The sequence below is a fragment of the Mesitornis unicolor genome, unplaced genomic scaffold (genome assembly GCF_000695765.1).
Source record: "Mesitornis unicolor isolate BGI_N332 unplaced genomic scaffold, ASM69576v1 scaffold600, whole genome shotgun sequence".
NCBI lineage: Eukaryota > Metazoa > Chordata > Aves > Mesitornithiformes > Mesitornithidae > Mesitornis > Mesitornis unicolor.
Window position 1 is genome coordinate 12,755 of NW_010160019.1, and position 11,950 is coordinate 24,704.

Below are 11,950 nucleotides of genomic sequence, written 5' to 3' on the forward strand. Positions count from 1 at the left end.
TCCCGTCCCGCCGTTCTCTGCCGCTTCGAACCGGGCGCCGGAGATGCCCCGCCTCCTTCCCGTGACGCTACGGCGGCGGCCGGAAGGCCCGCACCTCCTCCGGGGCCGGAGTGGGCGGGACTCCTGGAGTGGGGGCTCGCCCGGCAGCCTCAGGCCTGGTCCGGCCCGGGGACGCGCTGCTCGCCACAGCGGGTCCAGAGCGGGGCGGACTCCCCTGCCATTCCCCCCACCCCCGTCTACCATGTTTCTACCGTCACACACCAGGACAGAAAACTGGGTTATACAGAGGAAAAAAAGGGTTTATTTAGGATGGAAACGTGTAGTAAAACAAAGCGATAGACAGGTTTATGCAATATACAGTCACCAGAGTAGTAGTAAATGCAAATTAGTAATTCCTAACTGTTAACACTGAACCTCACCTGTTACTACTTTGTAGATAGTGAGCTAAAGAACAGTAATCCCTCATAAAAAGGGCTACAAAACTGCATGGTCTCTGGACTAACCAATAGGAACTCGTCATGTACCAGTTCAGACTAGGACATCTTTGGGGGAGTTTTTGGTTAAATAAGGTAAGGCCACATTTTTGCCCACATTTGTTGATGTCCCAAGCTGAAGGTGTTTCAAACCAGATAGAAGAAATTTGGGAGAAGCTGCCACAGACTGGTAATGGGCACATCCCAACTGGAAATGTTTATGCATCCGTGTTTTCTGGGCACAGGTGTGACAGATTTGCACTACCCAGCTATCCTGTCACTCAGGCTTTGCATGCCGAGGTAGGAATTCATCATCTCATGTAAGATTTGGAAAAGGGGAAGGAAAGACAAATAGATTGAAGTCCAGCTTCAAAGTCTCAGACTCAAAAAGATTTGGAAGCGCCTTGTCAAACACTGAGTAAACTTAATACAAATAAAAAATAAGAGAAAGTAACAAAAAAGAGAGTTCCTAAGACTACTACAGTGCCTAACAAGCCAAAGTTTTCAGTCAGAACCAGCCTGGAACCTTTTATTTTGATTTTCACTTTAGCTGAAAAGTTACTTTACAAGCCTGATTCTCCCGGTTGTTGCTCTACTGCATATTCACAGTCCCTGATACACCCAGAAGCTGGTGCCTGCTCCTCAGGCCCACTTCCTAAACCACCAGCTTTAAGAAGAAACTCCCTGCTTCCAGACCTCTGAATGTTTTCTTGTGCCACTGAGGTTAAGCACCCAGCCCTGACACCAGAGTTTGTGTCTCCAGTCAGTTTCTTCCCACCATGGTTCTCATCACCCACCTTTTTCAGGTGCCCGCAAACACTGCTTTTGTTTCCTGCGCTTAACACCCGCTCCAGCCCTATGGCAGAAGTGAGTGGGACATAAGTGTTCTCCTACCCACCGTACATTTATAAGGTTTCTTGGCCGCGTGGATTTTCAAATGCACTTTAAGCGTCGAGCTCTTCCGGAAGCATTTCCCACACTCGCCACACTCGTAGGGCTTGGCTCCCGCGTGGATCCTCAGGTGGGCGCCGAGGGCTGAGCTGTGCCTGAACGCTTTGCCGCACTCCTCGCACTTGTAGGGTCTCTCCCCGCGGTGGATCCTCAGGTGCACGTTGAGCGCGGAGCTGCGACGAAAGCTGTCCCCGCACTCCACGCAGATGTAGGGCCGCTCCTCAGCGTGCGTGGTCTGGTGCTTGGCCAGGGTAGAGTGGTCACTGCACTTCCGGCCGCACTCAGCGCACTGGTAGGGGTTGAGGAGGAAGCCGCCGTGGTACATGGGCAAGGCTCTCCCCCCATGGATTCGGCGATGAGTGTTGAGCGCTGAGCTCTGGCTAAAGCCCTTCCCACACACAGGGCACTTGTAGGGCTTCTCGCCCGTGTGCGTTCGCATGTGGGTCACCAGTGAGGAGCTCTGCCGGAAGGTTTTCCCACACTCAGTGCACTCATATGGTTTCTCTCCCGTGTGGATCCTCTGGTGCCGAATGATGGCCGAGCTGTCTCGGAAACACTTCCCGCACTCCTGGCACTTGTGGGGCTTCTCTCCAGTGTGGACTCTCCGGTGTATGATCAGGGAGGAGCGGTCGCTGAAGCTTTTCTCACACCGGGGGCAGCTGAAGGGTTTCTCACCCTTGTGGCTTCGCTGGTGGACAATGAGATGCGAGTTCTGGCTGAAGCTCTTCCCACATTCGTTGCACTGGTAGTGTCTCTCTCCTGTGTGGGTCCGCTGGTGCCTGATCACGTTGGACCTCTGGCTGAAGGTCTTCTCGCACTCACTGCACTGGTAGGGCTTCTCACCGGTGTGGATCCGCTGGTGTTTGATCAGGTCTGAGTTGCGGGTGAAACTCTTCCCACATTCGGAGCAGCTGAAGGGTTTCTCTGCCAGGTGGATCCGCTGGTGCTGGCTCAGGTACGAGCTCCGGCTGAAGCTCTTCCCACACTCGGGACACTCATAGGTTTTCTCTCCCACCCGCTGAATCCAAATGGCACCATTCCCACACAGGGGTGAGTCTGGTTTGTCCGCAGCAAGGATAACCTTGCTGATGTGGGCTCTGACACTGTCCTGGCACTCCCAGACTTCTATCCCACAGGGAGTTACCATGCCCCGTCTCTTTCCAAAGGATGTCTCCACCTCATTTTCTGTCTCCAGCTCCTGCTTACAGTGCTGTCTTTGGTCACCGTCCTGGAGGGTATCTCCTGTAACCTTTCTGGAGGGGATCAGATGCAGTCCAGCTCTCACAGGACTTTCCTGATGAAGCTTGCCCGTCTGTGTGTCGCCCATGGTCCTGCCACCTGCTGGAGTGAACAGAGGAACTAGCAATGAATAACACCCACTGCTTCTCTGAGGGACAAGTCCAAACTGGGCAACCACAGACACCTGCTGCACAGCCACTGCCAGTAGCTGACAGTGCAGCCCCTCAGTACCTTCCCTGGGCAGAGTGAGGGCACAGAGACTGAGGAGCAGGGGAAGGGAATGTGACCCCAGGATGGGCAAGACTGTGGTGCAAATTACAAAGAGGGTCCTCTGTCACAGCCCTGAAGGACAAAACCTGCCACTTTCTTGTCCTCAAAGTTCCCATGTCTAGCAAGGTTAGAGGAACACCATCACTGCTCTCCTCAACAACGCCTGCTGTAGTTGCATCTCTTCCCGCTGCCTATGCATCACTGCTTTTCTTCCAGCATTGCCATGCCTAATCAAGGAAGGCAGCAGCCAACGCCACAGGAACATCCACCCTGCCAAGCAGACTATTTTCTTTCTTCTTTCCAGTCACAGCCCTTTTCCTTAAAAAGAAAGCCCTACATATTCTGCAGCAGATTGTATCTAGATTTTGTCCACAGAACAGATAGGCAAGAGAGTGGAATGATGAACTGTTTTATTAACCAAGCATGGAAATGAATATTTAGACTAAAACACTTAGAAGCTCCTGGGTTTTGATTAGCTATACTTACATGGAGAACACACCTCGGAGATGGATGCTGAAGTATGAGGTAAGCTGGTTAGCTGGATGGAACTGCTCACAGAGGTAACATCGTCCTCTCGCATGTGGGAGGTCAGAATACGAGACGAATGCAGCAGGATAAACCCCTCGGGTTTTGTTTCAGGTGATCTGCTGATTTTGGAAGAAAACACCATACTGGTTACACTGATTTCCAAAGTTTTGCTTACAACAGTCAGGGCTAAGAAACATTTGTAGTACAAATAAAGGTATGGCACTGGCCAAGGCATGCACTCCAAGGCAGCGAACTGACCGATAAACCATTAAAAATATTGTTAGTGTGAAAGGAAGAAAAAGCCACAATTTGGTTAGTTATGCCTCCTAACATTCTAAGTGCAGTCTTTGCTGAAAATGATTTTATTTCGTTTTGGATAGGCTCCTTTTGAAAGGGTATTAGATTCCCCAGGAGTGTGTTTCATCTTTACTGTACCCTGCCTATGAATACTCCTGAAAGCAGAACCTATAGAGTACAGGAGCAGAGGAGGCAGGATGAGTGCAGAGCATGCAGCACAGTACACGCCAAATGTTCAGCATTCAGCTCTTCCCTTCCCAGACATGCTCTGTTCAATGTCTCACCTGGTGAGCAATCTCTCTACTGTCTCGGTGTTCAGCTGCTTCTGGCCACAAAGCTGTTCCTCTTCACTCCAGCCAGGAGGTTAAAGCCAAGGCAAGGACTGCAGATCATGATCAGAGGAAAGAAAACAGAAGTAATAAATACCCATCACAGTAGCAGTGCTGTTGAGTGAGATTACAGGAGAATAAGTGTTTAGGACATGAAAGCAACTTAGACCAGAGGAATGTGACACCCAGAAACACGAGTCAGGGTCACTGTTCCACCATGCACACTGTTAGGGTCCATAACCAAGGCCAGCTCAGGCAGAAAAGCCGGGGTCAACCACACAAATTGCGGAGAGCTGCCTGCCAGCCTGCTGCCTTCTCACCAGTGTCTGGATGTTCCTCCTGCTGCTCTTCCACACCAAAAATGCCTCCTGCTGAGTTCTGTGTTATAAAAATATCGATTCCTCAAACCATTTTCTCCCCATCACCTTTCTTCCTAGTGAACTAAATGAGAACATAATGTAGTTAATGCAGTCCTGTTCTGCAGGTGGAGGAAAAATACCACCTTCACAACTGGGCTGCTTTCTGCATCTGTCTGGCGTCCCGTTTATTGCCTTTACCGAAGGAGAATTTTGCTTGGTTGCTCTCAGTGGCTCAGCCAGGCACACACAGGTCTGGGTTAGAGAAGAGATTTTGGTCTGCTCATGTTGATGGGGTTGCAATCACAACAGAACTTATCTACACAGTTGCAGATAAGCAGGCACTTCTTTATTGCAGCGCTGGAGAAACACAGAGGATAGCTCCTCTAATTGTGCTCCCAAGTCCACACATTTTCACAGCTTATTTATATGTTTTCAACAAAGCGATTTTGCAAGATTACACAAGCATGCATAAAATGTCCGCTTTTTAATTTGCCCTTTACTGTGATTGGTTTCTAACTACCATAATATTTCATACAAGACATTGATTTACTTCAAAAGCTTACCTCTACATAATTTTGGCATACAGAAATGCGAAAAGAAAAGTTATTGCCTATTCCTTATGTTATCACAACTATTCTAGGTCTGGTATGTACCTGTGAATGGTACGTACCTTTTCTAAGTACTTGCACACATGTATCTTGTAATTTTAACTTTGCAGTTTAAGCAAATACCTACTTTAACGACTTTAATCAATCAAAATGTTCTCTTGACTGCAAGACTTGCAAATTATCAACAGGAGCAGTCCAAATGCAGAATGAAGTCTGTGCTCCAGAAAAGAATGGCAATTTGTCTGCCTTGTTCCCGATGGAGTTTACAGGGCTGGCAGTGACCAGAAAAAAAATCACGCACACACCTGTTTTTGCATGAACACTGAGATGCTTTAGTCAGCCGACATGCAATCCCACCTCTCAAGGGTCTCTTTTCAGAGCAGAAGCATGCTGCGCAGGAGTGGGGTTTGTGGGATAGAAAATCAGGTCACCCGTTTAGCTTTAGCAATATATTTGTGCAGTGGTATTTGCACAGAGGCATTTCAAGATGCTGAGGGCTCAGTGATGTCCTAGAAATGTACAGGTTACAGAAAGAAAGCGCTTAAAAACTGCACGTGTGAATGCCAGCTCTGCATTCAACGTTGCACCATTTCAGTCACATGGATTCCCACCGTGCCGCTAGGAACAAGTGTAAAATTACTCATGACTGGGTGTTTGTGAGAAGAAGAGATGTAAACCAGCATCTTGTCCTTTCAAATGAGAAACAAGCTGAACTGGCTGCGCAGTGGTATACCAGAGGAGGGTATAATGATGGATGTGGGTTGCCAGGCCCTCCCAAGGGTAGAGGGAAGATTCCCCCACCTGCGTAATGCCACCGCGATATAAGAAGGCCCCTGATAAAATGGAGAGCTGATGTTCTGTTGGCTGTACCTCAGCCTGGAGTCACATCCTTCCTGCTCCCCAACACCTCCTTCATGGGGGATTCAGTGGGCATCATCCCCTGGGGAGAGGATGTTTCCACTCCTCTCAGAAGCAGGCAGCAGCTGCAGGCTCTGATCCCAGGTAAGGGGCAGGGAAGCCGAGGTCTCCCTCCCCATACATCCCTCATCCACCTACAAGGCAGCAGCACCGCTCTGCAGGTAAGCCTGACCCTGCTGACCCATCCTCTAGATTTTAGGAAAAATCCTTCTGATTCAGACCCCTCCTGCTGCTGTACAAAAGCTGCCACAAGCACCTGGTCAACATGCGCCTTAAAATGGTGGGTGAGTACCTACAGAAGGCAAAAAACGGATGCAGGGTACCACTGATGTTGTGCAGAGCCAGGCAGGTTGTGGGATACAGCAGAAATGCACATTGTGTGGGGCACAGTGAAGATCTGTCCCTAAACAAGATGGGAATCCTGAAACGCCACCAAGCACCAGACAGGGACAAGGTGTTGGTCTCCAGAGCAGCCATGTCTGGCCAAACCCAAGTCCCCAGGCAGCGTCCTGGCTGATGAGGCACCTCCATCCTTACGAGGCTGAATGAGGAATGACAGGAATGACAGGAATGACCTGTAGCATGAGGAGGTGGTGGGCCACACTGAGCTCCTGTGATGATGGACAGACAGAAGGCCCAAAGGTGCTGCCCCATGATGGCCATGGCTGCCCTAGGGGTATGTGAGCCACCACCAAGATCACAAGCGTCAAGGAGGCTGGAGAAGCAAGGAGAACAGAAAGCTGCCATGGATGCCAACCCAGGAACGTAAAACATCCTCTGTGGGGGCTCTGTGTGTGGCACAGCGAGGAGGAGGGCAGGCCCCACTGGTGCAGGAGGTAGGCCGTGTCCAAACTCAGCCTCACACAGGTGGCTGCTACTGCCTTCCTTGACACAAACCCAGGAGAGGAGGCGGAGAGAGGTATGGGCGGGAGGAAGCAGGGGCAGAGGAGGAAGGAACACTCGGAACCAAGGTGACTGTGACACCATGAGTCATGACGCCTCCCCAGGTCTCCTGGGTGAACCCTGGGTGAGGAGTACACAGGCAGGTGGGCAAGGCAGCAGAGGTGACACCTTCAGCAGAGCAGGGGGCCTCAGGCTGTTACAGGCACTGCTCACGGTGTGATGTCGGCCACGTGGGCTTGTCTGGTTTTGTCTGGTGAGTAAGAAATGTCTCTCCTTCATGCCAGGTTGTGAGGAAGTGTGGCTGACATGGCTGCTCTTCACCCCTCCCTGTCGCTCCTCAGCTTTGGTAACTTGGAGGCAAAAGAGATGGGAGCACCCTCAAATGCCTCAGGTGCAACAATCTCGAGTGCTTAAATTTTGCCTGTCTTCACCCATTGGAGATGGTATTTTATTCGTCAAGGAGGGCCAGAGAGTGACCTAGGAGCTGGAGAGGAGGACTCTGAGCTGGATGCAGTGGGCAGAGGCTGGAGCAGAGGTGAAGACTTGGAGATGTGATGATGGGGACAGCTGGGCACATAAACCAGACATGAGCACAAAGTCAGAGATCTAGACTTGACCCACAAAGGGAGGAAGGAGAAATTGCTCTTAGAGACAAACAGAAAGGGATATAGCTGGAAGAAATGGATAGAAAGGCCAGGCTGCTCTGGCCACATCCTAGCAGGAAACCATGGCTTCACTGTTTTCACATGGGTTTTGGCTTCTTCAGTCCCTGGATAGGCATTGCGTTTCTAATAGGGAGCTATTCACTATGTTATATCACCCTTATTGTCCAGTGTGTGACTCTCTCACTTACTTGCTGATCCTATTTGTATACCCTGGTATAGACAAAATGCCTCATTTCATCATGAACTTGTTACAGACTTTACGTTTTAATGCTTCACAGCTATTAATTGGTTTATAGTGATTTTGCAAATGGCAAAATGAGGGCAGAGAGGTATTAAAGTAAAAAACATCCACTGCTTCTAGAATCTCAGTTTGAGATACTCAGCTCTGTTTTCCCAGATTACACATGCTAATGTAGCACTTACTTGCCATTCAAAATACACCCCGTGGAGACTCCAAAACTGCAAGATATCTCAGTCTTCCTATAAACAGCAACCCACAAAGTAAGGAAAAAGCTATGAATAACACGCTAAGAAACTTGTACTTGCCCAGCACCACACAGGTGCCTCTGTAGTGTAGCCAGGAATAAAACCTGTATTTTGGAAGAGTATCTACAAAACTACCCTTGCCCTTTCAGCATCTTCCTGACTCATTCTTCCATACACCTTCCAAGTACTGGGAAATGAGGCAGATGTCCTGAATATAGTAAGTGCCTAGCCTGGGGAACCAATTCCTTATCAGCACACGTCCAGTCTCTACACTGAAGGAGCTGCCAAGTCCTTAGGAAAGAAGAGTAGGTTCCTGTGTACTTAAAGAAGGTATAAAAAGCATATGCAAGAGGAGATGAGATTTGGATTTCACATGAAGTGTTATTTGGGCACATCTAACCTCCAAAGGTTTGATTTCACGAACTTTCATAGTGTTCTTAACAGGGAAGAACTGGCTTTAACTTTTGCATAAGGGTTTGGTGCATGCTCCATTAACTCAAGGGGTCTGGACACACTTACCCAGAGGAAGAGAATTTGCAGAGGCTAAAATCTAGAAAGGGAACAGTCTCCTTGCTCCAGCCCTGACAGCAGAGCTACATTCCCAGTTTCAGATGTGACTTCCAAGACATTTCTCCCAGTTCAAGATTTGAATCTCCAGAGCTTTGGTGAAGGTCCCTCAGCCATGCAACTGTCCCCAAAATACTACACCCCTTTCAACATGGGCAGAACAGGTTTTCCCCAGGTCTAGACCCCCCACCTTGAGCCTGTTACTGCATTTCCCAGGTGCTGGATCCTGCACCCAGAGAAGGCAGCAGAGACCTGGTTTCAGCCCTTCAGCTCTTCTGAGTGTGCCACCATCAGCATTTCCTTCTCCCTCTCACTCCCTGCACTTTATTTTTCACCAGTGCTCTTGGGTTGGGGCTGCACAGCCAGCCCTTGGGGTGTGAAGGCGCAGCGGCCAGGAACACCGCTCTCCGACCAGGAGTACCGCCAGTTCTTCAGATCCCTCCGGACTGCCCACCGCGCCAGCACTGCCTGCTTCCTGCGGAGACTGTATGGCTGCCAGAACCCCCTGGTCCAGAGACTGGATGAGTACGAAAACCATGGAGTCATCCCTCAGGGTAAAGCTGACCATGACTCCCAAGGAGAAGCGGATGGATGGGGGTCCTGCATGGCCAGCACTGGACCTGATCGCTGGGAGGAGATGTAGACTCATGAGCTGGTGTGGGAGAGGGGTGGGTAGCAATCCTGCGGTGAGGAGAAGGGAGGCATCCAAATGGCACAGGGGCTTTCATGGAAGAATGTCATTCCACAGTGCTGGTGGGACCCCAGCACTGGAGTTTATCACTGACTCTGTGCTTTATTTGCCTCTTTCTAGGGCCCATATGCTCTGAAGTCCCAGAAACCCCTTTCTTCCATGACTTCTGTGCCTTTTCTTTTTATCGCTGTATTAAGAAGAGGTATTACATTAAGGTGAGTTATTTAGTTATTTCCTGAAGAACAATGATCAGGCCACAGGGAGAGTCCTGGAAATGAGGAAGTGGGAAAGCAGGAGGCTAAAAGACAGGGAAGATAAGAAGAGAGCCATGGGCAGCCCACCTTCCAGGGGCTCACACCAAGGTGACTAACTTAGACAGATGGCAGCCACTGGCCAAAAAGGAGACTTTGCAGAAGGCATTCGTGAAGAAAATGAACCTCTGAGGACCACCTCAGCCCTTATATCCAGCTCTCATTCCCAGTCAAGTTGAGACAATCTAGGTTAATGCAGGAGAACGGGTGATTCATGCAGGCTAGAAGGAAATTAAAGAGACAGACAGCTGGGAGCCGCAAGAAGAGACTTACAGGGAGACTTGACAAGGAAAGGAGAAGGTTTCTTTCCTTTCTTGGGCTCATCTTTGTAGGGAGTGGGAAAGATGGCATCGTGCAGTGAGTGCCAAACACAAACAACAGGGGGGTGGTGAGCTGCCTGCTCCTGGAGCCCACCGCCTCTACAGAGGTGTTTTTTCTCCTCCACAGAGGATTCCATGCCCAGGAGAGACCAAAGCTGAGCAGGGCAGCATGCAAGTCTTCAATGACACGACCATGCACAGTGATGCCGTGCTGTCCAGCATCTTCAGTTCCCAGCCCTTTCTTCCGTCTCCCATAACTGCCCAGCCAGACCACTCCATTCCTGACACATCTGCGATCCCCATCTCCTTACCTGAGTCAAGGAACACGCAACTAAATCCTTCTGGCCCACATGCCACAGAGGTGATGGTCAGTGGCCAGCAGCAAGGACAGCTGCCCACCACCGACATCCAAGATCTCCTCCTGAGGCTGCAAGATACTCAGGTGCAGGATTCTCTGCAGACACTTAAGCAGCTGCTGTCCATGGAGAAGGCAGTGGGGGAGGAGGAGCTGCAGACTGCAGCCCTGAAGCTACTTCTGGCCCTAAACAATGTCAATGTGTCTCAGTGGGCAGCCAGCACCGATTGAGGCCATGGAAGTGAGGAGTGAGCAGCAAAGGAGGATCAGCCATTATAGCTCTTCTACATGGCATCTAGTCAGATACACTATCTTAGAGGGGACGTATAAGAAGATGGAAACAAGAGACGGAGTCCTCCTTCCTAGGTCCCACGCATCATCAAGATAGGCAGTGCTTCCTCAGGCCAACAGTGTGTAAAGCAAGGGGAAAAGCCATCTTTTCCAAGTGCTTGGGAGAACCCAGGCATGTGAAATGGTATTCCTCAGAATTCAAAGAGAGACGTTATCTTCTTGGGAATTATTGAAGAGATACTGTCCTCTCACACCAAAACTGTTTGCTCGCTATTGTTTGATTTGGGAGATGGCTATTCTTTAACAAGGCAAGATGGAAAAAGAATTCATTTTTCCTGCCTGGTGTTGTGCCACTGTGACTAGCTCTCTGTCCTGAGCAGAGATGGGGTTTGTTGTGTCATTCAATAAATATCATGGGAGAATGCTGGCCTTTCTTCATCAAATATAGGTGTTTCTGCTCAGAAGCATTAAGGGAAGAATCTTCTTTGGAAGTAGGTGTGTGAATATATATGAATATATATATATATATAAGGCGTGCTCTCTCAATGCAGGAGGACCTTACCCTGCAGGGGAACGGTTGGTCAAGTGTTCTTGATTCAAGTGTATTGATGTTTGCATGTGGTTGTCAACTACTTCTGAAGAAGAAGCTATGAAACACACAGGATAAATATTCATATTAAGAAGTTCCTTTTGGCTCTCTCAGAAAATCCGAGAGTCTGATTTATGGGAACTTTGGCTGAAGTGCTGCTTATTTTATAAACACCAGACATACCCGTAAGTAAAACTGTGTGGAGCCAGCCCAGCACTTGCTGCTAAAAGCAGAGTGGGAACTCTTCAGGAACCAGCTCTGTTTTTTTGAATCTTCACTTGGAAGGAGTTTAGAACTATCTCAAACCTACTCTAAACTCCAGTGGTTGGTTTCAGCTTTTAGGAGACCAGTGTTAAAGTGACAATCACCTATTCACCTTTCACAGGCCTTCTTGTCATCTATTCCACCGAGAGCTATGAGGAGAAATGGGCCAAAGGCAGCCCTCCCTGGGGATGCACCACACCAAGCACATCCCTGCAGAGAGTGTTAGGAATGTTCCCATTACATTGAATAAGTGACACAAAGACAGCTGAGACCTTAGAAGAAGAGCTCCTTAGGAGAAGATCTCAAAATTACAGGTCCCCCATTTGTCCTGGGAAGCACAATCTTTCCCAAGGCTGAAGGCAGGTCACACACACGGGAGATGTGCAAGCCCTCGAACAAGAGCATTTGCTTGCTTTCATGGAGGACTACCCAACACACAGCCCTTCCTGGGTGGGATCTCTAGCAAAAAGCGGGCTGCCTTGCCCTCACCCGGGGCACACCACCTCCTTCTCTTTGCCCTGGAAAGACCCAAACCT

General features: G+C 49.5%; 2 protein-coding genes across 2 annotated transcripts in view; both read right to left on the reverse strand.

The window, feature by feature from the left end:
- The window catches only part of LOC104543760 (probable ATP-dependent RNA helicase DDX11), a gene marked incomplete at its 3' end in the record, with an annotated part of 12,172 nt that extends 11,951 nt beyond the window's left edge, over positions 1–221 (reverse strand). The window contains 1 exon segment of the mRNA XM_010188441.1: positions 156–221. Coding sequence (XP_010186743.1) covers positions 156–221 — 66 coding nt within the window.
- Positions 222–1,329: 1,108 nt separating this feature from the next.
- Positions 1,330–2,751, reverse strand: LOC104543769 (zinc finger protein 501-like). Its single transcript, XM_010188452.1, has one exon. The coding sequence runs from the start codon at positions 2,749–2,751 to the stop codon at positions 1,330–1,332; it is 1,422 nt and encodes a 473-aa protein (XP_010186754.1).
- Positions 2,752–11,950: the final 9,199 nt, after the last annotated feature.